At 44.0% G+C, this 25,896-nt stretch overlaps 1 protein-coding gene across 1 annotated transcript in view; it reads right to left on the bottom strand.

Annotated features, from left to right (window-relative positions):
* The window catches only part of CHRNA1 (cholinergic receptor nicotinic alpha 1 subunit), a 116,824-nt gene that overhangs the window by 75,238 nt on the left and 15,690 nt on the right, over positions 1–25,896 (bottom strand). The window contains exons 2-3 of the mRNA XM_085645251.1: positions 3,446–3,588; positions 3,311–3,355 (exon numbers count right to left, since the gene is read on the bottom strand). Of these exons, the coding sequence (XP_085501377.1) occupies positions 3,311–3,355; positions 3,446–3,588 (188 nt within the window). The remainder of the gene's footprint in view (positions 1–3,310; positions 3,356–3,445; positions 3,589–25,896) is intronic.

Here is a 25,896-nt window from a genome sequence, read left to right as displayed (position 1 = left end):
TAGTCATCTACTTCTCAAACTTTCCTGTGAGCTAACATAATGAATTATTAGCCCAGTTTTCCTTCCATTTGACAAGATTCCATCCAACCCAGATCCTATCTCTCTGATTTTCCATTCCTTTTCATTTTTTTTTCATAGTGCTCTGAATTGGCCTTTTGGTGACATGTAAATGCTTCACAAAAATAAATAAATAAATACATTTATTGTTAAGGATCTCCTGTATATAAATTCCATTACGCAAACTAAGGTGCCACTGCTGCACTTTGAATGGTGTATATTCAACATGGATATCTCCGGCTGATCACCTGGACCCTGCCAATACCTGGATAGCCTCACGGGTGACAAGACGCCTCTACAAATTGTCTGATTCCACTGATTGATTGATTGATAAATCAGTTCATATGTGATGCATTAGGGCTTTGGGAGTGTTGTATCTTCCCCACAAGCAAGTACATTAATAGGTTTAAAAGGACACTACTTTCATATGAAATACTGAGAATAGAAAATTGTTGTGAATCTGATTTTCTCTTCTGTTAAGGAAAATGGTTTTTAGAGTTTATTTTAACAATTATTATATGGAATGACATAATACTGCAGTATTTTCTGCGTGATTTTAAGGCAGGCTCCAAATAAATATTTTGATCGACTACCTTTAGTCAATTAAGATCTGACTTTATTTATGGTGCAGTTGTTCAATAGATCTTGGTAACAATTGCACAATAAATATGTTGGATAAATACTGACTTAAACATGTGGGGATTAAGAAGGGATGCCTCCCATGGCACAAGCGCGTCTTAATGACCCCCAAAATAATTGCTACTAAGAAACTCTCCACCCTGATTTTTCTGCTCGTCTACAAGTAACATTATTTATGACAAATTATTCAATTTCAGGCGTAAACCACGCCCAGTGCATGAGGAGATGCTTCCCCGTTATTGTCAAATGGTCCGGCCACCTGCGACCCCAGCCATCTAATAAAATGGCTGGATGCTGTGAAAGTGACTGGGCCCAGAATTACTGATTTGTACTTCCAGCTACTATTGTATTTAATATGTATTAGAACATTGGATGGTGAGCGCTTCATTAAAGATATATATTGTTTCTGAGTTTTATATAGCGCAAACTTGACCCGAAGGTATCAGGTATCAGAGCGCTTTACATGAGCACCAGTTACGTTACATTAGGACACATTAATTTTTGTTACACACAGGGAGAGTAAGGGATTTGTCTAGAATCAAAGGATGCTGAGCAGCATTGCCGAGACTCAAACCCAGTTCCCCAGATTTGAGGTCAACCACCCTAGCCGTTAGGCCATATCCTCTCCCTGTACAATGGATTGTTCCAGGCTTCTAATGGCTGGTAGAAGCCCGGAGCATCAACATTCCAATGTTTGCTCATAGCTATTGCTGTGAGCAAAGGCCTCATGGAGCCCGAGGGGATTTCAACCCCCTTGGGCTCTGTGAGGGCTTTGTTTTACAAATTAGAACATTCTGCCGTCTAGGGGCAGAATGCTCTAATAGCCTTAGAGCCCTCTGTAGCAGGCTCTACCAGCCATTAAAGGCCCGCTACCTTGTTAAAGGACATCGTCGAAGGAGCGGGCCTTCAATGAGCTGGGTTTCAGAGCACCATGTTGCTTCAGCGCCTAGCCACACCCCCATATTAGTGAATCTTGATACTGTTATCTGTCAGTAGGGCAACAAGCGGCTCTATGTAACAGTTAAAGATGACGGGGGACTGTATGAAACCAGGTGACTCTACAGGTGATGGGTGGTCTTTTGGGACCAGGAGGTGCCCATGAGAACAAACTGGTGTCAGTTGAAAGGTAATAGGAGAACCTATGAAGGAATTTATCAAGGAATCCGACGAAGATTCTGTGGACGTCCGTGACCATTAATGGCAGACCAAGTGGTTGCAACTTTGACTGATTTTAGCTCACAGTCATCTGCAGACTCAACCGACATTTTGGCACCATTACAAATGCCAAACATATCTTACCTTTAAAATTAATTTAGTGGAGACTTACACTTAATTTATCATAGTGCATCAAACATTTACCTGCCCTCCCCTTTGATTTGTAATTTTCTCTCTTATCTCGATGAAGGACCCGGACAGTATTTACATGACTGGCTAATGCCTAGTTAGAATATTTTTGAAGGCTGAAATGTGTAAACCGATATCTAGACCTCTATTGATGTATCATTATAATGTACAGTTATATAATAGGCAACGTGACTAACTCTCTTTAGGTATGTTATATCGACCATTTCCCGTTCTATCTGCTCATTCATATACAGGATACTTCATGAACACACTAAAACATGATACTTTTTGTCCCCAAATCTGAGCAGATGATGTTATTTGACTAAAACACATTTGTTTTGTCACATCTTCATTATAATTATTACATTACAAAAACGGTATGTTTCACTAATATTTACACCATCAAATAAATGCTATAGAAAACATCAGTCTTTAAGTCTCACTTACTTCCCTTTGGGACGTTTACATACGGCTACCATTACCTTATAAAGGCATGGGAAGGCAAAGGAGATTTTTCTTGACTCTTGTTCATGCATGTTAATTCTGTGTTTGGACCATGGACCACAAAACCAGCACCAGCCCATAGGAGGTTGGGGGCATATTAACAAGGAACAGAGAAAATTAACGCTAAGGGCACTTGGCGTTAACTTTTTTAACGCCCGCTATTGCAGGATAATATCGCCTGGATATCGCGTTATTAACAACGCTGACTGCCTAGGCGATAAAAAATCCAGCTGATAGCGGCATTTTGGAAGGTTATCGCTGGTATTGCAGCGATAAAACTACAAGGATAGGGATATCATTGATGATAGCCCATGGTGGACTTAGCCATGTAATCCACCTCCCATTGGATTACATGGTTAAGTCTGAAAATTAGCAGACGTAAAAAAGCAGAGTTAACTGTGGTTAGCGCTGCTTTTTCTGTCTCTAACAGGGTTAGCGTGAAGCTTGATAATAGGAGAAATGTCTCCTATTATTTTGCTCTGGAACACCCACTTTGCATCTCATTAGAGATGCAAAGGGAAGCGTAGTGAAAAAGGGTGCTAACATGCGATTTTGCATGTTAGCACCCTGTTGTTGATAGGGCGATATTTTTATCAAGCCAAAAAAGCGGAGATAAAGCCCTTGTTAATATGCCCTGTAATTCTTGTTTATGTGCTAAAATCTTCAAAGGCCAAGTTAAATCTAATTCTAAGCTATCTCTCAAGCAAATAACAGGCTCACACCCTTATCCAAAGTGGTTAGTCTCAGCAGCATCCCCCATACAAACCTGCTTCAGCCGCACGTTGGTTGTCACGATCTGGTTCACTTCATCCTGGGGACAGAAACACATACTGTAGTTAGTCACTGCGGTGAGCCAGGTTGAGTGAAGCTGTTCAAAGAGCAGAGGTTTGCACCCACATACCACATTAATGAGTTGAATGAGCTGAAGCCCAACTGTTATCACAACTGCGTCCTTGAAATGCTTCACAGGTCGAACAACTTTGTTGTAATTTTCGAATAAATGTGAAACCAGACGAGTTTCATCTTTGGAACAAAATGCAGGCCCTGTTGAAAAAAAACACAAGTTGGTTCGTTCTTATGCTAACACGTTTACATCTATCAATATTACAAATCAATACCAACATCAGGGAGGGAGAACAGGTACCTAGACTACCGAAGATTCTTTATCACTTAGAACTGTGGGGGCACACTGAAATCACCCAGTGAACCCTGGCAATACATGTAACTCATTTCTCTCACATTCTTCGGGCCAGTAAGTACTTTCAGGAATCTCTTCTGTCCCTGAAAATCCACCAAGAGGAACCCCCATGTTGCTCGGTGGATATTCTTATCCAGGCTTCAGCAACACAAGGCCCTATCTAGCCAATCGAATGTTGTCACGGTATTATTGGAGACCAACTGTGTCTTGGTCGTCCTTGGGAAAAGTAAGACACTTGAAAACTTTGAGGTGCCTAGGCAACATGGCAACATCCTATGCCCATTCCAGTCCTGGCTGAACCTTTTCTTCTTGAATATTTTGATAGAAACAACTACTAGGCCCTGAAAGTAAGCAAAATGAACCTGAGACATTCTCACTAGCACTATATTGCAAGGTAATGAAGTATTATTATTTTTTTGGATTTCATTGGCACTGACGATGCATTATTTCTTGAACTGAGCTGAATGGCGTCTTTCTTTACATCTTGCAGTGTTAAGCTACCAAATATATCAAGGCCACCTCAAAGGGATGTTGGAAAATCACAGCTTACGAATATGTACATATAGGTGCCATGATAGGATACAGCGCAATTTAACACTCATTTTCCCTTCCACATTTGGTGACAGGCTAGGTTGAGTCAACCAGGCTGATAATGCGGCCCCAGCCAGCGATGAGGAGATAAAAGGGTGGAGCTAGAAGGGGAGTCTCTAACCCCACTCTTTGCCTCATGTTGCAGGTGGGGTGAGGCACTAGAATATCACTGACTCCTTTCAGCCCGCAACAAGAAAGGAAGGGCGGGGTCAAAGTCAGTCCCAGTGGTGCCATTGGTTTAGTTATTCTGTCCTGAAGAAATACACCAATGAATTAACTCTAGGCGCAGGCCCGGTGGCAGCTTCAAGACCTTGCAGGAAGCATGCACTGTGTGTGTGATCTCATGTCACACAAAGAGCAGTTCGTTTTACAAGGCCCAGCACCAGATTAATCGCTCATCCCTGCCTGTTGCAGCATTTCTGACCTCATCCTGGTGTGCAGGTACTTGATAAAACAGATGATGCGGGTGGCTGGCAAGCAGATGCATTTTGTTTTTGTGTGTGCACTTATGAATAGGTATTTGTGTATGGTGATATGTCCAATTGTCTGTGGGTGCAGCAGGAGTGTGATGCTATGTGAATGTGTGTGTGAGAGAGATTGAAAGAGAGACGATGTGTCATTGCCTGTCCATGTGTTTATCGAAGGGGCACACCATCTGCAAAAGGTGTTTGAGCATGGTCGGCTGGGCTGTCTACATGGAATGAGGGGGCTCGACGTCCCTGCTCGTACACCTTTTGTGTATCACGAGAGATTGCAGAAAGTCTCTGAGAGCTAGGTAGACTGCAGTCACCAGTTTGGGCATAACAAACCATGCACTCAACTGGTTTGGCTGCTGTCTCTGTGACCAGTCCTTTCCCGTCTCATTATGTTCTTCACTGTCCAGCCCTACTCCAGTGCCTGCTTGGATTCACCAAGGATCGGTTCTGGGTCCTTTACTTTTCTCTCTTTACACTCCATCCCTACTAGGCATCATCTTCTATCACCTACATGCCCAAAACATGCACTTGTTCTTCTCGGTACCAACATTCACCTCTGTGTTCCAGTCCTCAAGACTCACGGCTTTATTTGGGAAAAGTACAAAACCTTGCTAAAAAAAACCTTATACAACCTTCCTAAGCCCCATCCTACCGTCTCCTATTGTCATCAAATCAGCTACTCAACATCAACAAAGGGCGCCATACAAACAGTTTTCAGATACATTCAGGAAATATTCCACTTCATATATTAAAGACATGTGTGTCTGTTCACCTCCTTCCCTCAACTAACCTGAACTTCCTGTCTCCCCTCACCTCGCTCTGCTGCTTCATGATCCCGCTTCTTCGCGCTTCTTGGACCATAGCTCTGGAACTGAATCCCAGCTGAAGCGCACTCCATCTCCTCTCTTCCCGCTGTTCAAATTGCCTTATAGACTCACCTACTTACACCTGAAAGCGGTCAGCACGTATTCTTACCAGCTCGCTCTTGCGGTGCTGTGCCCTCCCATTGCTCCCTAGTGTTGTCTAGCATGTATGCGTCACGTATATGACTAGATTGGAACTACCTGCTCTGCTCATTCGCTCCACATTTTAAATAGATACCTGATGCCACAGGTAGCAGGTTATTCTGTTTTACGATCTTAAAATATCAGAGTTCATCATTCCAGTAGAGATACCAGTTTGAATTAAGGCACAAGGAAAGTATGCTATGTGTGCAAGAGAGCAAGTGTGGAACTTCAGCTTTCGTTTTTACTCAGACGTATGTCATTGTCATTAGACACACTTAGGGCTCAATCACGAGTTTGGCACTGCGGAGCCGGGTCCGCCCTGCCACCACACTGCTAAACCCATGGTGCGGCCGCCCTCCAGATTCCGAGTCAAACTCGTGTCTGGCGGGATTTTTTTTGGCGTCGCCACAGCAGTGCCTTTAAAATAGGGCACCGCAATGGGAACACCAAAAACTGTTTTTTGCAGGGCATGGATTAAAATGTCCATGCCAGGCAGGCACTGGTTTGTATGCGCACAGGAGGGCACACGTTGTGCCCTACTGTGTGCATACACAGGACGTGAGGCACCAAGGGGCCCCCTTTGTTTCCTCTCCGCCAGGGTTCACAAGGAGTAAGAATCTCCATGGACCTATGTTTAAAAATAAAAGTCCTGAAAGCGCAAGGAAGCTTTCAGCTACTAATGTCCATCTTGAGTGGAAAGTACCAAAGTTTGATCTGCAAACCTGTTAAAACAGGGCCCATGAATAAACGTTTCAGCCAGGTTACAGGCCAGGTCGCACAGGCAATCTGTGCTACGACTGTTTAAAGGCTATGCGCATTGGGGGTTGGTAGTCTCCAGCAGGCTAGTTAATACTTAGCAAATTTACTCTTTTTTTTAACCCCTGGAATTATGCCCCAGTTGATGGATTTGCATGAAACACTATATCCTGAAGGCAAGGAAAATATAGATGTGCCCTCCTTGATGAATCTGCACAAATTTGAATACACAAATAATAAACTGAAAATGCAAAGTGTCTACACACCTCCCTCCAATATACCTCTTTCCTATGTGCCTAGCAGCCGCTCCTTCACACCTCTAGACAATGCTTCAATCCTTACCAACTACAGACCTATCTCCCCTAGAGAAAATCATCAACAGACCCCTCATCAAATACCTCAAGCTGGACTTTGGGAACACCCTCTATGCCAAGATCGACCGAAAACTAACCAAAAGGCTGCAGAACATTCAGAACTCAGCAGCCAGCCCGACTCCTACAATTGCGGATTGGAACAGAGACATGATGTATTGCAGCACGCAAACTGAGAACTATAGCGAACTTTCCCACCGCGCAGTCGTCCTAAAAACTTTTGGGCGTTGTATAAGACATACCTATTGACTAAAGACAGTGAGACTGCAAGGACTGATACTGCCATGTGTGATGAAGAAGAAGTGTAGGAGTGGTAACTCTGCAATGTCACTGGTTAGGAAGTAGGGGGTCAGGCTGCTAGAGTAATGGTCATTGCTGGGACAGCAAGCATAGGAGGTATCTGGGGACCCCGAATTAAGATAAGAATGGACTGTTCTGTGAACCAGACTACAAAAACTGTCGTCAAAACTGGTTGTCATTGTTGATAATAGACAATACACAGTAATAGTTGGCGAGACCGACTGTGATGTGTTATGCTGAAGACTGTTTTTCTTTTGTACGAACCTGCCATTATGCTGTATGATGTCATGTCTCTTTGTTATTTAGAAAATGTTAATAAAGTTTTTATCAATATTTGAAGGAAAAAAAGAACTCAGCAGCCAGAATCGCTCTCAACCTCCCACGCCACACTGTTATCACACCACACTTGAAGAAACTCTACTGGCTCCCCATTTACAAACGTGCACAATTCAAACTCCTCACTACACTTTTAAGGCAATGCATAACACTGGCCCAGCATATCTCAACATTCACATCTGCTTTCACAAACCTTCCAGACACTTATACCTCTGGACTCCTACTTTGCACACATCCCACGTGTAAGGAAAATCAGATCCTGCAGTTTAGCCTTCTCTTACATTGCACCTGAAGCATGGAAAGACCTGACACGACACATAAAAGCCACATCCTCACTTCTTGAATTCCGCAAGGAGCTCAAGACCTAGCTTTTCCAACAGTCCCACCAGGCCCTAGGTTTTGCTGGATTCACACCTGCTCAGCACTAGGATACTCTCTGGGGTGATGGTGCTATCTACAAATCTGCATAGCATAACATAACATAAATACCACCCTCGTCCAATGCTGATTTCAGAATCTGACCAGGACTCATTTCCTGCCTATCTGTTAAATGATAGATCTGCCACTCCCATTCACTCCTTGAAGCACAATAAAAAAGAATGGCACTTTGGACTTCTCCACTTGAAGGGCGGTAGTGTATAAGATGCACAGAACTATGAACAGATACAGATGAAAAATCTAAAATGCTAACCTCAATATTGTTACAAATACATTAGTTGGCAAAAGATGATTATACTCTTTGAAAATTACACACAAAGCTGATCAGAGAAATACTTTCTAGACTTGCTAGGAAGCAAGCAGACAAATATAAGAATTAACAACCCACAGTTAAATTTTGTTAGCATGATATTTCTCTACTACGACAAAATCATTTAGGGCCCGAATATGAGTACAGCGGTCCACAGAACCGCCATACTCATGGTGGCGGTCTGACCCCACCACACTGCGGGTTTGTAAGCAGTATTTTAAGTGTGGTGGTCAGACCCCCACAAGACTGCCGGCTCCGCAGGGATAATGGATTCCTTGCGGCGGAGGCAGTGCTGACAGGGGTAGCAATATGCCGGTAGTGCCGCTGCGGCACCGCCGAGCATATTACAAGTTGCCTATCTATTGCCCATTTTATGGTGGTGAACCTGTCATGAAAAGGGTGGCGGCGAGGCAAGCCCTCACAGGGCCTCCTCTCGCTCCTGGGCCTGGGGCACATGTGAGGGAGCACATTTAGTGCCCCCCTGGATTTGAACCCCCAGTTCCTGCACGGTGTGGCATGCATGCCACACCTTGCAGGAAGGTGCAGTTGGCCCTCTGATAACAGCAGTCTGCATGTTAGGCTCTTCTATGAGAGTAACTGCAGCCGCCGTCAGACCGCCACAGCACGTTGACGGCATCGCTGTAGGATTGCTAAAGTCAAAATCTGGCCCTTAATCATTATCTCTAACCAATTCGAAACAGAGTAAAAAATCTCTAAATCGATCTGCTTTTTCAACTGAATAAAATGTGATTATTTTATTTAACACCATTCCTTTATGATCTCTCTTTTGAAGGAGGACAAAATTCTTAGTCAAAGTATTAAAACATTTACAATTAAATATATATTTTCCTAATCATTCCATTCATTATTAGCTTGACATTAATGCATTAGACAAAGCAAAGAATTCAGAATTAATGCAATCTATCATGTTTAATTAAAAAATGTAGCCATTAGAATAAATGTCGTTATTTGTCATTCTTTCACACTTAATGGTGATTATCACAAACCGTCAGATAGCTTAGAATAACGTGTACAAATGTGAATATTCCGCATAGTTCATTGAGGTAACAGAGTTGCACTCATATTTTTCCAACACAAGATTCAGATCACATGTGCCTTTGGTCCACATATCAACTGTTCTGTGTGCATGCATTGTGTTGGCTCATTTACAAAAGTATTATATTTGCGTGCAAAACAGAACTATTTATAGAGCTGAGTGAATATAAAATACATCTATGCAATTTGCAGATATAAAAGTTGAACATCTAAGTGAAGTAAATTAAGAAAAATTAAAACAAATGTTACAGTCAAAATAAGACTAGGGGCCAGATTTACCGCTTACTCGCGTAGCGCAGTTCAACAGCCGCAAATGCTGAGCTGCGTGAAAATGAGAGAGAAGGAAAGCATATTTGCAGAAATATGTCTCTTTCCTCCCCTTTCCCTAGCCCCGGCACTGAAATTAGCTGCCCTGTGCCACAGAGGCACCTTTGCGCCATAGTGCAAGGGTGTCTCCGTGAGTCTAGCATAGGTTTTGTACTGGAAGGGTACCCTTCCATTACAAAATACAATATATAGACTGACAACCCTTTTCCTTCTTTGTATGTGCACTATAATGTGCGGCACACATACAAAGTCAGAAAAGGAAGGACAAATGAAAGCATTTCTCCTTCCTAGCGCTTACTTCAAAAGGGTGACATTTTCTAATGCTAAACCCTGTCTACTTTATTTAGTAAATAGGGTTTAGCATCAGAAACCATGGGAACGTCTAAGTTCCACCCATGGTACCCTTGGCGCGAAGTAATACAAAGCGGTCTATGCACTGCTTTGCATTACTTTCACGTTATTTCCAGTTTAGCGCTGGTAAGTACATCAGAAAAAAAGAAATTTTGCAGATTTGCGTCACTTTTGTGACGCAAATACGGAATAAAATCTTAGTAAATCTCCCCCTAGTTATCGTAATGTGCATGAAATGTAAGCAATGTCCACAAACGTTACTACGGGTAAAAATTGTAGATTTACAAAAAAAATGAGTACGTGATTTCCTCAGAAAATGTCAGTTTTCAATGTCTTCACAGAGAGGCCACCATTTGCAAACATGGTAGATGCTCTGGAAACTGTGTTGCTGCTGAGAGTGATGTGGCAAACAGATGACAAGGTGACTGTAGGGGACAAATCATCACCACAGGCACCGTGTTCTTATGAATTTTTTCATATTGCTATTGTTAATTTCCATAAATTGCTCGTAATACTGCAGGCATTTTTTTTATTTGTATATTTATTATTTTTTTTACATCAATATAGATAAATGACAGACTAGTATTCAGTATAATCACTGAGGTCACACAGCAGCATAAATGCAAACACAGAAGGCATTTCACACGCAACGCAATCCAAGGCACTAGACCAGGCTAGTATGTACGAAGATATAAATCTAACTTTGAAGTAAGAGAGATAAACAAGGTGGGGAAGTATTACAGAGGAACTTTGGTGGGAGTTATCAGGAGTATGAGGGAGGAGTTGGGAAGTAGGCAGAGTAGGAAAGAAGGAAAGAAGTAGGAAAGAAGGATTAGAAGTTAGTGAATACCTTTTGCTGTCACATTCTATCAGGATTTATTCAATTGTAGAAAAATGACTCCCTTTTACCCTTATATTGATCTTTCTGTAAACAATCCTCAGGTTCTAACTGATAATCCCTCCTTCAGCGTTCACACCAAAGGCCAATTGCCTATTACTGTTGACAGTGCTAGCAATCCCATCAATAGACCATCCTGGTGTCAGGATCATTTAGGCCCACCTAGACCAGTGCAAGATCAGAGGAGCCTGCGGTGCAGAGGACGGTGTCACTTGGCAGAGATAACTAGGTCCATGTATCAGCAGAAGCGTAGGAAGGGTGGTGCGGTGGGTGAGGGCCGCCCCGGGTGTCATCACTGAGGGGGTGACAAAATGGCAAAAATATATATTTTAAACACATATTTTTGCCATTTTGTCAAGCCGGGGGTGACAACAAATTTTCTGCACCGGGTACCACCTGACCTTGCTACGCCACTGTGTATCAGACAGAATATACTTGATTCTAGACTTCTCTTCGCTAGACGTGACCTACAGTTACTTTGTGCCAGTGTTTGTACTGCAGAGAATCCACCGCCTACTGGCTTTGCCCCCCCTCCCCTCCCTTAGCGTAGCTTTTGTTTCAATGAGCTGCTCTTCCCCTTCTCTCCCTCGGTTGTGGGAAGAGTGGCCCTTAGAGCGGCATGGCTCTCTGTGTAGGGAGTAAAGGTCATGAGCTAGGTTTTTCAGTGTGGGCCTTGGGCCCTCTTCCTTTTTTGAGGCGCATTTGTTTTTTCTCTCTTTATTTTACTGTGTGACGTACCCCATATTGCAGATGTGAGTTTCTTATTTTTGGGGTGGGTGGGGAGGGGGGCAGGATTCTCAACCGGTGCTCCCATGACACCATGTCTCTCTTTCTGTTTTTTAAAAAAAACATTATTTCCCCACCTGCACCTGGCATAGAGTCTAATCCTGCGGTGAGGTTCAGGTGGCGAAATGACCACCATTAAAGTTTGCACGGCAGTAAGCCTACCTACTGACCAATCTGCTTGAGAATGACAGGCCTGATGTGGGGTGCAGCGGATTTGAAGAGCACAGGCAGGGATCATCAGGAGATGGGAAGGGCTCAGGACAGAAATCCCAAAATATAGGACTTCAGCATTTAGCTCAAGAACTAAAATTCATCTGTTGGTGCCAGAGGAGATATCTCACATTCCCTTCACAACAGCAAAACATATGCCTCAAAATGCCACCACATGCAATAATCATCATGAGCCAAATGTACTACCGTTTTTGAGGCCGCAAACAGGAAATTGACCCGTTTGCGACCGGAAAAAAGGGTGGTGGTTTGTACAAACGCTATTTTGCGAGTTTGTGATTCGCAAATTAGTGTTTGCAAGTCGCTATTAGAAAGGGGCATGACAAGGGTGTCCCTTCCTACTAGCGAGTCAGAATGACAAGAACCATTGTTTTGCAACTGCATTTGCGGTCGCAAAACACTTGCAGTTTACCGCCTACTTCAAGTAGGTTGTAAGCCACTCGCAAACAGGAAGGAGTCCCCAGGGGACTCCTTACCCTTTGTGAATGGATGCGAAAATATTTTTTAAGAGCAGGCAGTGGTCCCAGGGACCATTGCCTGCTCTTAAATGAAACGTATCTGTTTCATCTTTTTTCTTTTTTAAATGCATCCTGTTTTCCTTTAAGGAAAACGGGCTGCATTAAAAAAAACGTCTCTATTTGAAAAGCAGTCACAGACATGGTGGTCTGCTGACCCCAGCAGGCCACCATCCCTGCGAGTGCTGGCCATTCCCAATGGGTCGCAAATTGCGGCCTGCCTCATGAATATTGATGAGGCAGGTCCTTTGCGACCCCATTAGGAATCGCAAACAGTGTCTGAGATACTGCGAGTTGCAAATTGTCCCAGTTTGTGACTTGCAAAATGGACGGGTCGTACATCTGGCCCCATAACTCTTTCAATCAAAAAGTAGAGTTTTTTAATGGCAGTTTTAGGTAAGTAAGGCAATAAATTATTATAGCTAAAGATTATTATTAAATTAACATTACATTAATTAAGGGCGAGGAATACAATTAGAGTTAGGTTAATTGTAAATGTTTCTTATGTCTGTTTTAATATTAGTTTGTCTATTTTAATGTTATTGTTCGGGTTAGGTTAAGGTTAATTATTAAATCAAATTTAAAAATGTTAATTAGGTGTTAGCGTTACTGTTAGGATTTGGACTAAGTTTGGGATAGTTAATTAATTTAATATAAAATACTTTAATTTAGGGTTGGGGAATTAGGCCTAAATTAAGGATAATTAAATAAATTAAAGCCGAAGGGACAAAGATGACATTTTTAAATAAGTGGCAGCAAATTGTACACATTTTGCAAATGCAATCTTATTTTGCAAACCAACCTTTGTACAAATAGGTCAGTTCACAAAATATTGAATCATAAGGGATTGCAAAACAACCGGCCAAATTAATATTCATTAGGCAGAGAGTTTGTGACCCACTGCTGATTGCCACAATTACATTGATTGTGGCCTACAAGGGTCAGCCAACTAACATGTCTGTGATCACGTTTAAATAGATTTTTTTTTTATGAAGTCTGTTTTCCTGATTCAATCAATCGATCAATCAATCAGTCACGGGTTTATTAGGCGTGCTAATCACTCGTGAGGGTCTCAAGGCGCGGGGGGCACAGCACCAGTCAGTCGAAGAGCCAGGTCTTGAGGGTCTTCCTGAAAATGTGCAGGGTAGGGGTGTGTCTGATGTTGGTTGGGAGGTCGTTTCAGGTCTTGGACACGATGTAGAAGAAGGTTCTTCTGCCCGTTTCAGCTCTACCGATGCGCCGGGGTTCGGCAACGGCGAGGTCGGCGGAACAGAGGTTTCTCTTGGGAACGTGGAATGGGATCCTATTGTGGAGATATTGGGGTCCGGTGTTGTGTCATTGATCACATGAACCACTACCTACTCACCCTGAAACTTTTTTCAGCATTCACAATGGATAAGGGGTCCATGGGTAAGGAGTCCGAAGGAGAACCACTCCCATTGGTGGATCAGTTACCTTCTTAACTTGGGAGTCGGTAACGGATCAGTGTTTTGCTACCGGATTTACATTTGCAAACCATTGATACATCAAGGCACAAATCACAACTTGGAAGGGATGCTCACAAAATGCCTCTGCAACTGGTTACTGATTCGGAAGCACCGAATATGTTTAGTAAATACATAAATGCTTTTTAACAGTTGCAAACTCTCTGGTTTAGCAATTCGTAAGGTTTGCAACTGTTAAAAAATTGTGTACATCAGGCCCGGTATGCAGTATTAGTTTAAGTACAATTATTAAGAAGTTTGTATGAGTAGTAGGCTAAGGCTAATTAATTATTTTAATGAATTTGATTACAATTCGGTTTGAGGTTATAATTGGGAAAGGGACATTCAATTAATTAAAATAATTGTAATTAAGATAAATAAATGTTAGAGTTAGTATTAGCTGTAGATTACATATAATAATTCAATTAATCAGTGTCATTAAAAAGGAGGGCTATATTACAATTACTTTTGGGAAAATAACCCACCAAATAACAAAATATACTAGAATTAATAATCCCAAAAAAGATTACATTAATTTAAGGGTTAGAGTAGTGGCAAAATACATTTTGAACTTACCTTTTAGATGTAAGGGTATTCAAAGTAGTGATATTTATGCATAGACCCCTTAAAGGTCCCCCACTTATGTAGTAACATTCATCCAAGGGGTTTGCTTATTGGTGGGCGTATTTTAGAAAGACCACCGAACATAATGATATGCCCGGGGAGAATTGTCAGGAGTGGTGTAGAAAACGGTGCTTAACTTGGGTAGTTGGTTGCAGGTGGGGCCCGCTGGCACTCATTTTTGGGGACCAGAACTTATTTTTGATCTTCAGACTTTAACCCACAACAAGAGAGACAGAGAAAGGTCGAAAAGGGTGAAAAGAAGGAAGAGAAAGCCAGAAAAACAGTAACAAAGGGGTAAAACAGATGTGAAAAAGGACCTGGAAGAGAGAAACGAAGGGAAAAGGATTGAGTGGTGGTGAATGAAAGAGGCATGACGTGAAATCAGGACTAGAGTATTCAACACCTGTGTCATTCAGCATTGTAGGCCATAGGCTTCTTAGAAAACCCTTGAGCCCCGGCACTTATTTTTTTACAAATTAAGCATGGGTAGAAACACCACTGGGGTGAAGTAGACTCAAGACTAGTGCACGGAAAATCCAGGGCCACCTATGTTGAAATGGTCCATGCCCTTTGTTCTACGTACACGTCCGATCAGCTTAAGTTAATGTGGCATACTTTGGTGGTAGGGATTTGTGACCTGTGGCCCAGGAGGCCCATTGATGTGACCTGAATGACTCTGGTGATGGAATTCAGAAGCACTGCAGCTGAAGCCTGGGAATGAAGTGCCAGGCCCAGCAGGATGAAAGGATCTACTGTGCACAGTAGTGATGAAATCAAGGCTGCAGCAGCTGAAAGGGGCTCCGAAGGGGGTCCGAAACCGTTCCCATCTGTCATAACAAGTGAGAGGTACAATCTCCGGATTCTACATGGCCCTGTACAAGGAGCGTTAATGTCGTCTATGGCTGCAGCACGTCCACTCTTGAAAGGAGAATCTGTTGGTCCGATGGCAGTATACTCTCTTCTAACGGTAACTCCTGACTAGGCAGAAACGCAAAATATTGTATTTTCTATGCTAACCCTGGCCCCTGAAATTATGTGGCAAGGGAGGACTAAATTATGTGGCATGGTTGACTAAATTATGAGACAAGAAAAGGCACATTACGTGATGTAATGTAGCACATTTTGTGATAGCAATACTTCATTATTTTGATATTTTTGCACATCTGGGTAAATATTTCCCTTTATTAGTGTAGTGAGCCATCCGGAGCTCACCCTTACTCGGCTGTAGTGCTTGCACATCCTCTGGCCAGAGGCTATATAATAAAGCGCCCTGAGACTGCACATGGTCTTCACGCCCATGCACTGATACTGTGTGATCTGTGGTCTGAGGGGTACGCAACGTGGGCCTACTGAGCAGCGGCACAATCCAGTCGGTGCCTCCTTCAACATTGGTAACGAGGACAGCTTCCGTCCCTCGCTTCTATTCCCTTCAGGGTCTGCTGACGTTTCTCCATGCTGGTGCCTGCCCCCTCCCAGAACAGGAACTGCCGCCACCTCCAGCTCCTTAGAAGTCCAGGGCGCAGGCATCCTACCACTGCCAGCGCGATGCCCCAGCCCTGGAACGGCAGTTCCCGAGTCCATCTGTCTCCGGCTTTGCCATTTCGGAACCACCGCTGTTTTCCTTCCTGGGCGCCATTTCTGCCAAGCCCGCTCTCAAGTGAGTGGCAACTTTCCAGCAGTTCCTACCTCCTCCCTCCCCTACGCGGCACCTTGTGACTCATGCGGCCTGGCCATCGCGCTCCCTGGTCCTATGCGACCATTCCAGCCCCGCATCAGCCACACTGAGTGATCCTGCTCTCCAGCAGCAGGCTCCTTTTTCACCTGGGCCATGTAGTGCCTTCCCGACATCACAAGTAAAATGGTCCCTTATTGACTTTGCCTGGCTTGCACGGGTCTGCCCACTCATCCTGGTCTACCTGACACGTCACGATGCGATTCACAGCCTGCACTGGGGCAATTTAACAGAAATGAAAAAATTAAGCAAAAAAAACCAAAAACATTGGTGGACAGATTGAGTGACTTGCCAGAGAAGAACACAGCCAAATACATTAATAAAGACATTCATATATGGAAAGCTAAGGCACCTGATAGGTTGCTGTGCACACAGTGAAGCCCAGCTGATAGTCCACAGACATTAAGCACGCCCAATAGAAATAATCAGGCAAAACCGGGGCAGTCAAGTGTCCGCCCTGCTCTTATAGCCTCACCATGGCCGATGAAGCTAATGCAGTGCCACTAGGGGTACCACCATGGCAACAATTCCCTCCAAAGCATGCCCTAGTGGGGGTGTTACAGACATTCAGCGAGCTCGTTGACCCAGTGCATACGTCCCCCCGCTGGAAGACCTGGATCGGGCGGCTAGAGAATGATTTTGTAACCACTTGAGAGACTGATCAAGCTGTCAAACGCTCCTTAATGCTTCACTATGCTGGTGAAGAAATTTACAAATTATTTAAACACCTGCAGAACACCGGTCTTGCCACAGACTATGATGCCGCAATCAGGGCGCTCAACCCTCACTTCAACACACAGTTGAATCCCAACTTTAAGCGTTTTAAACTTCGCCAGGCTCACCAACTTGAGGGTGAGTTGCACGAGCTAGCCAGCACCTGCACAGCGGATGATCAGTTAAATGAAATAAGGGCCAAAATCATTCAGGGATGTTGCAATAAAACCCTAAAAGGCTTCATTCTGAGACAACCCAGCATCAGCTTGAATGACGTCCTAGTGCTGGCAGCCCCCATAACCTGTCCACAGCGAGAGCCAATGAGATGGAGTTAGCCCTCACTCAAGCTGCTGAGAAGGCCCCGCTAATCAAGGCAGAGCGGGCAGATGCCATCCGTACGAAGAACAAGACCAACCTATCCAAAGCTCGTGGTCCGCTGCAGACTAAATCTTGCTGTGGCTGCTGTGGCTGCAAAAAACACCCACCAAATGACTGCCCTGCACAAGGCCCTTCATGCTCCAACTGTGGGAAGAGTAACCACTTTGCATCTATCTGTCTAGGTGGTGCATGGAGAAGAAGCTCCAGAGGAGGATGACCACCATCCAGGGCAGTACGGCAACTATCCCCGGATGGGCCATCGGGGTCCGACTCCCCTAGGCCTCCGCAAAGACAAGGTCGTCGGCTAGAAGATTCTACCCCAGATGAAGAAGAGGTATTCCTCATCTCCTTTGCAAATGATCTGAAGTGCCAACAGGGACCGCAGCCCACATGTGTCCTCTACATCGCTGGGTCCGAAGTCAAGGCCCTTATCGACACAGTAGAATCAGTGAACGTTATGGGAGTTCAACAGTACAACCGCCTCCGGCCCAAACTAGCGCTCATCCCATTGCATGCCAAGATCTTTGCATACGGAAGCCAATTAAATCTGCCTGTACGAGGCCGCATGACTGTGCAATGCCCAAAAAGCCCCACAGTGTTCCACGTAGTGGACAAGGAGGTCAACATGCTTGTAAGAAGTTACACCACCGAAGATGTGGGTCTTGTACCATTTGCCCGCAACGTGAACGCACACCAGAACGACGACCTGCTGGATCAGTTTCCAGGATTGTTCAATGACCTTGCGTGCCTGAAGGCCCCCTCAGTCAAACTTCACATTGATCACTCTGTTACACAAATGGCACTGCGCCACCGCTGAGTACGTTTCCATCTGAGGCCACACGTGGAGCAGGAGCTCGACAGGCTCGAGAAGCAAGACGTGACTGAAAAGGTGTTGGAACCGACGCCCTGGGTGTCACGGATGGTGAACTGAAACAGCCTGGAAAGATATGCCTCTGCATTGAAATGCGCCTCCTGAATCGTGGCATCAAGTGGGAACGGCATATAACAACCACTATGGACGACATCATAGCTAATTTGAATGGCTTGAGGTGGTTCTCGGAACTGGACTTAAACGCTGGATACCACCAGTTGCTCCTAGCAGAGGAAAGCAGGTACATCACGACCTTCACCGCCCACCTAGGGCTGCGTCGGTATAAGCGTTTGAACTTTGGTATATCTTCAACAGCCGAAGCATTTCAAAATGTAATAAAAGAGATATTATTGGCCTTCAAGGAGTAATGAACGCAAGTGATGACATCCTCATTCACTCACCAACAGCTGTTGAACACTACCAACACCTGCGTGCCACCCTAAGTGACTTTGGGACCACGGCGTTACACTACACGGGGAAAAGTGCTCCTTTATACAATCATCCATTGAGTTCTTTAGCTATGTCTTCAACCGAAATGGAGTACAAGTGTATCCAAGTGGTTGTAAGATAGTGGCGTGCATGGCTAAACCATGTGTGTCTCTACCACGCAGCCCGAACAACGAATGCGTCTTAACCATGCATTCCTTTACCACGCAATTTCGTGGTAAAGGCATTGATGGTAAAGGGGTATGCGTGGCTAAGCTTGCCACTACTCCCACTCCCCGCCCTAAGCTACAAACCTGCTTCCTGCACCACCACCCTAAGGCCCAAAACCTTCCCACTATGACCCCCTCCCATCCCCGCACTGTCCCTAAAACTACCCCAACCCGTTCCACTGCCCTTAGGCCTAAAACCCTAACACTTAATTTACAAAACTACCCGACCCACCCCCCCCAGGCCAAAAAAACGACAAAGTGGTGCGGCAGTGTCCAGCATGACAAATCACAAGTTCCCCAGACAATCCTGCTCCCATCATGGCAGAGACGTCAGGTACCTTCCCCTGGTCGAAGAGTTCAGACAGAATAAATGAAGATGAGCAGCACACATTAGATCCATTTGAAGTTGTTATGCTAACTGTTTACATCAATATAATTTCCAATAACTATAAAAGATTTATGTGAAGTTCCTGGGCAGCTCTGGCAGCTAATCTGAGAAAATGATTTTGACTGTGCTGACTATTTAGTTGCATTTTTAAAGTAAGGGAAGGAATTTCTTAGAATCAGGTTAATACCATTTATGGAGTTAGTAAGAGCAAGGGGAGCTTTGAAACTGATGTGGCCAAAAGTATTATTCTGTTAGAATACCATTTGCAGTGATTACAACTGAAAAATGCAAGTCAATGTCTCTAAGAGGGGAATACAGAGTTTTGTAAACAAGGGAGACAAATCTTGCCTCTTTACCTGGAAACGTCCGAATCTATAGTAGGGTCTCAGATGTTGTACTTGGGTGGAGTTTGGGACATCAAGTGGTTACAGGGCAGTGACTGCTAATTCATCACTGATGACCCAGGGCCTAAGATTATATTTGCACTCCAATTCCAAGGTGCTTGCCTTGCACATTTGATTGTTCAATGAAAGCTAATTTGTGCAATTAAAGGTTAAGCATGGCAGGATTATGCCTGGAACACAGTCTAGCACAGTGACAATGCACAATAAACTCAAAGTCCAGCAAGAATTATATATTTTAAAATTTACAATTTTTACTTCCATATTGGCAATATTGAGCGGTTGAAACAAGGAAAAACAAAAAACAAAAATAGAAGGTTATTCAACCTTTTTTGGCCAAAAAGCAACTTCAGACAGCTCCACATCACTCATGCAGCATGACGCAATAAATTAAATAACATGGCCTCTATTGACAATATTACCCAAGGCAGGTTCTGGAGATCCCAACTGTTTCCAAAACACTCTGGTCTTAGTTCTTTTACTATGGCTTTGATTTCAGTCCATGGTCAATGGTATAATTTTATTATGTACCAGTGTATCACTGCGCATAGGTTACAGCAGCTATGGGCAAATAGAGGCTGGGAGACAGAGATGATCAAAGGAAGTGGGTTGGACAACACAGCCCAAGTAGTCATCATCAGATCTGTATGGAGATCTGTCAAGCGGCAGATCCAATATAGGTCATTCTTTCTTGTTCTAGCTCAGGTCTGGGCTGAATGCACATCACAATCAGAAACAAGATATGAATGATGCGTCTATGGAGCCTCTGAGGCACAACCCCAGTATCTTCCACAGGGACATGAAATGGACAGTGTGATAGAGATAACAGGATACCAGTCATATTGACTAGGTCTCCATGCATACCATCAGTGAGCTAAACACATAACCAAGTTACATGCATGCCGCTATGAATATTTGTTAGGAGTAAAGATCCCAGTCATGGTGGCTGAGATTGTACTCGGGCCTGTAAGCCTTTAACCCTCAGAGCTATAGTGAATAAAGTCTCTGCTCCTGAACTATTGATTCACCTGTCGGGCAATGTCAAACAACCATAACACACTCTCAGAGCATTCAAATTGTCAAGTTCTTTGAAAACAGAGTGAATCCTGGAAAATAAAAAAGAACCAGGTGGCATAAATGTTCACATACTTCTATCTCTGCATGCAGTGTTGCACTGACGTATAGGATGACCTAGCTGTGCCAGAGAGCTGGACTAACAGATCAGTCTGTGAGCTGGCGTTTGGCAGTTTGTGGGCCTGTTTTATGGTTTGGTGGGACGATTTTTAATTGTTGATTTCCCTCATTGTTGGGATGGGAAAGTCCCCTGCGTGGTGACAAATGTAAACCCCTTCCCTGAGTGCTTCAGCTGCAATGATATCTTGATACCCGGTGCTAATTTGTGGTCATGGGTGAACAAGGATCATGGCATGTGTGCCATGACCTAAGCCTCTCTCATGGTAATGCATAGTGTTTAGGCAGGGAGGGATGCACCAAGTGCTACCCTTGTGAAGGTAGGGGCTACTGCCTTTACCTTAAGGTAAGTGACACGAGCACAGTAGTGGCAGCATGCCTGTTTTTGTATTCAGTAGAATCAGTAATGTGCGCAGGCCTTTTTACCTGAGTCATCGGAGTGGGTCCTACTGGCCCTTTTGTAAAGTTCCATGGCTGTTTCCACTTAACTCACCGTTGATCTGCATGGGTTGCATACAGCAACGCAGTAGATAGTGCAGTGTGTGTATGTGTGGGTGCGCGTGCATGCATGTGTGTGTGTGTGTGGGTTTTCTCAGCTCGCCTATTCAATCGTTCCTGTCGGCAGAGTGTCCTTTACCTGCAGCGCTTTCAGGGGGCTGGTCTGTCCTGTCTGCTGTGCGTGGAGACGCCCCCGAACTACATTTCCCAGCCTCCTTTGCTGTGCCTTCCGGAGGCGGAGGCGGACACCCAGCGTTTCGCGCCAGAAGGCGCTTCAAAAATACCAGCGCCCCCGGCAGAGCGGGTTTCTCAGCTCGCCTATTCAATCGTTCCTGTCGGCAGAGTGTCCTTTACCTGCAGCGCTTTCAGGGGGCTGGTCTGTCCTGTCTGCTGTGCGTGGAGACGCACCCGAACTACATTTCCCAGCCTCCTTTGCTGTGCCTTCCGGAGGCGGAGGCGGACACCCAGCGTTTCGCGCCACAAGGCGCTTCAAAAATACCAGCGCCCCCGGCAGAGCGGGTTTCTCAGCTCGCCTATTCAATCGTTCCTGTCGGCAGAGTGTCCTTTACCTGCAACGCTTTCAGGGGGCTGGTCTGTCCTGTCTGCTGTGCGTGGAGACGCACCCGAACTACATTTCCCAGCCTCCTTTGCTGTGCCTTCCGGAGGCGGAGGCGGACACCCAGCGTTTCGCGCCAGAAGGCGCTTCAAAAATACCAGCGCCCCCGGCAGAGCGGGTTTCTCAGCTCGCCTATTCAATCGTTCCTGTCGGCAGAGTGTCCTTTACCTGCAGCGCTTTCAGGGGGCTGGTCTGTCCTGTCTGCTGTGCGTGGAGACGCACCCGAACTACATTTCCCAGCCTCCTTTGCTGTGCCTTCCGGAGGCGGAGGCGGACACCCAGCGTTTCGCGCCAGAAGGCGCTTCAAAAATACCAGCGCCCCCCGCATCGCGGGACCGCGCGCGGGCGGTGCCGAGCTAAGCCCGGGCAAAGGGCGGGCCCTCTGTGGCCCTCAGAGGCTCGAGGAGACTGGACTGGGCCTATTCATTTATCGTTGATGTTTTAAAATTTATTCATTACTTGCATTATATATTTATGGTGTGCACATTCTCCTTTTAATCAGGAATTCTTTGTTACTCTCCTTCAAATATTTCATCTTCTGTTATTTAACATATATTTATTGTATTCATTTGGGGCTATAGTACTTTGTTGTATAAAGATGTCGGCCAAAAAACTACGTTCGGGGAGAGTATTAGGGGATAGGGTTTGTATGTTGTCAAAACCCATTTCCCCTAGTAACAGATCTTCCAGTAACTCGCTACTAAAGGGTCAATCCCTGCTGCCTCAATTTTGGGAGAAGACGGTTTCTAGTAGGGGGAAAAAAGATCAATCAGATATCCCGCCTTCCGAAGATCCCTTCCCATTGCCATCTGATAGATCAGGAAATAATGGGGACGTTTCTTTTTATCCCAAGATTGGGCAGCAAACCAATGTGCCCATCATCTCTACAGAGCTTCCACCTACTGATCCCATTAGAGGTCCACAATTAATGACGGACAGTAAGGGAGATTCTCAGCTGTCAAGTATTGACCTGGAGCTTTGTGGTCGATACTTAGCTGACGGTCCTTTGAATTTACCTGAAGTGATTAAACCCCCGACTGGTGTTTCTTCCTCTGGTCTCTTTCTTTTTAGTAGTACCCCTTCCCTAAAATCGCCAGATATTTTTTCTCAGTCTAATTTTTCCATGAGTCCACTGCTTAATTTATCTGACACTGGTCATAAGGGTTTGCTCGGTTATGATAAAGTGGAAAAACCGATTTCTGAATCCTTGATTGCATTGGAACATTTGGTGGCATCCATCCTACAGTTATTGAGTAAATTTGTGGGAAGTTCCGATTGCATTCTGGAATCAGTTACCCAGATATTAAAAGCTTTATTGTTAAAAGCCCCGGAAAAGGTTCTTGATGTAGTTCCTAAAGTAAGCCTTCAGGGGCATGAGTTGGGTAGTGTGCTCTTAAATGAAAATGAAAACTCAGTTCAAAATAAACTCGTGGGTACCCCTAAAATAAGCCCCTTGCAGCTCCCATTTTACCCGTATCTAATTGCGCAAAGCTTTGCGACCTTGAAATTGAAGAAGAAAGCGTTGAGGTTGCTGCTTTAAAAGCTGAAAAAGAACTATTTCCAATTTTTATACCTGAATCTAAGGGATTAGGGGGGGTTGAAAAGGGAAAAATTAGAAAACAAAGAAAGAATTTAGGAAAAAAGAGGAAACCAATTCGTAGATTCAGAAAGAAAAAACAGAAACAAATCATTTTTGAGGATTCTCAGGTTTTAGACTTTAAGGTCCAAATAGCTGGTGAATCGGTGGGCAAGGAGGTGGTTTCCCATTCTTCTGATATCTTAAAGCCCTCAGTCCCGGGCACAGAAATCATTTCTGATTGCCCTGGGAATGGTCCCCCACCGGATGTAGGGAGATGGGCAACTCCTCTGCCCGAGGTAGAACTGCCTGGGCTGGTTCCCTTGTGGTCTGTAGCCCTTGATCCTTCTGCCCCCGCTTTTCCTGCTCCGGATGTTGGAGAGGTACGGCCCCAGCATTTGCCCTCAAAAATTCCTAGTCTTTGTAGACACATTTACAGTAGATTTTCTACCCTTATTTGATTCGGACTTACACCTAAATAGAGCATGGCTACTCAAATATTTTAAGGATATTGAGAGCCTAAAATTAATTCAATCTAATGATATTGATTTAGTTTCTATATTAGGAACAGCATCCGCTCCTTTTGTTAGGGTAAAGTTCTATTCTAAACTTATACTAAATCTTATTTTGCAACAGGCGGAGAGTTTTCAGTGTAGGGGAATTGATGTTTTACCTGTTCTCCCCTTTGGGAGAAATTGTTTCCCTCTTAATAGACTCTCTCAGCAGGGCAATGGTCAAGATACTCTCTCTACCGTATATGATGAATTAAAGATTTCTGTCTCGAAAAATACACGTCGGGTGACTCAGGTAAAGCCAGTTTCGCTTACCCAGAATATTCCCCCAAACAAAGATAATTTTCAGTGGAATTGGTTGCCTGGGGTTTTGTCTACTAAAACTTTAGACAATCCTAAGCTTTTTCAACATCTTTAGCAACAGTTTAAAAGTTATCTCTTGGAATGCTGCCGGGATACACAATAATCCCGAGAAACTACAGTATTTATTCTCTATGAAAGCTAGCATTATTTGCCTCCAAGAGACCTGGTGTCCTAGTAGATTATGTGCAGGGAAAGATTATTTTGTCCTCGAGGCAAGGGCATTACCATCAAAGAAAGGGCATGCAAAAGGTGGGCTTGCGTGCCTCTTGTCAAATAGATTGAAATGGAATTTTACACATTATGTTGACCCAAAGAACCTCTGTCAGGCAGTGACCCTCTGCTCGCTAACAAGTAGGGGTACCAATACTTCATTAGTAATAATAAATGTATATATTCCCCCAGATGAATGTTTTAATATTTTATTGAAGCAAGTCTTTTCATTCATTAAACAGCTTAAGGAGCTAGACACACCTCCCCATGTGCTGTTAGTTTGTGATTTTAATTGTAAGGTTTCCAACACTAGTTTAGAGTTATTTAGAAATAAATGTAAAGAAGAAGCCTACCTTATCCCTCAGATTCTCTTCCCTAATAAAATTAAAACTAATAAAAGAGGGAAGTTGTTATTGGAAGAACTTTCTGCAACTGAGGGGGTAATAGTGAATGGTAGGCTCCCTTCTGATTTTCCTGCTAATTATACTCATAGATCTCCCTTCAGCCAGTCAATCTTGGATTATGTAATCATTGACTATGATATCTTTTCTTCAGTAAAAGATTTGGTAGTCTTACCGACATTATTTAGTGATCACAAGGTGATTACTATAAATTTGTCTTTATTTTTTCCAAATTCTGACTCATGGTATCTTAATAGCGATATAGTTAATTTTCATAAGAATACTGGAAGATGTTTTTGGAATCTTAAAGCCAGGAAGGGCCTGAAGTGTATTTTAGGAAAAACTATCCTAGAATTGAATGATTGGCAGGGTTCTGAACTGACTCATTTCGAGAATTTTATGAAGGAGGTTATTCGTGTTGCTAATAGATCCACCTTTTCTGAAAAAAGGAGCTTCGTTCCCAGTTCCTTGATCCCCTTAAATAAGGCAATAAACAAGTTAGTGCGGGAACAATTTCTGTGTAGATCTACTGAATTAAAAAACAAAATATATTTGTTAAAAAGAAGGAGAAGTCGCATCAAGAAGAAACTTAAAAAGGAAAAAGAGGATTCTCTTTGGATAAGTTTACGGGAGGCGGTTGTCCATGGCAATGTTAGAAAATTTTGGTCTCTCATTGGAGAGGGTTGTGGAGTTAGAGTTAGCCCTCATCCTATTCCTATTGCTGAATCGTTATGGGTGTCGTTTATCTCCGCCCTTTATGCTGGGAATGGCGTAACATTTGAATGTGAGTGCT

This window comes from Triturus cristatus, chromosome 3_1 (assembly GCF_964204655.1).
Source record: "Triturus cristatus chromosome 3_1, aTriCri1.1, whole genome shotgun sequence".
Lineage (NCBI taxonomy): Eukaryota > Metazoa > Chordata > Amphibia > Caudata > Salamandridae > Triturus > Triturus cristatus.
This window is presented reverse-complemented; position numbering and strand designations above follow the sequence as displayed.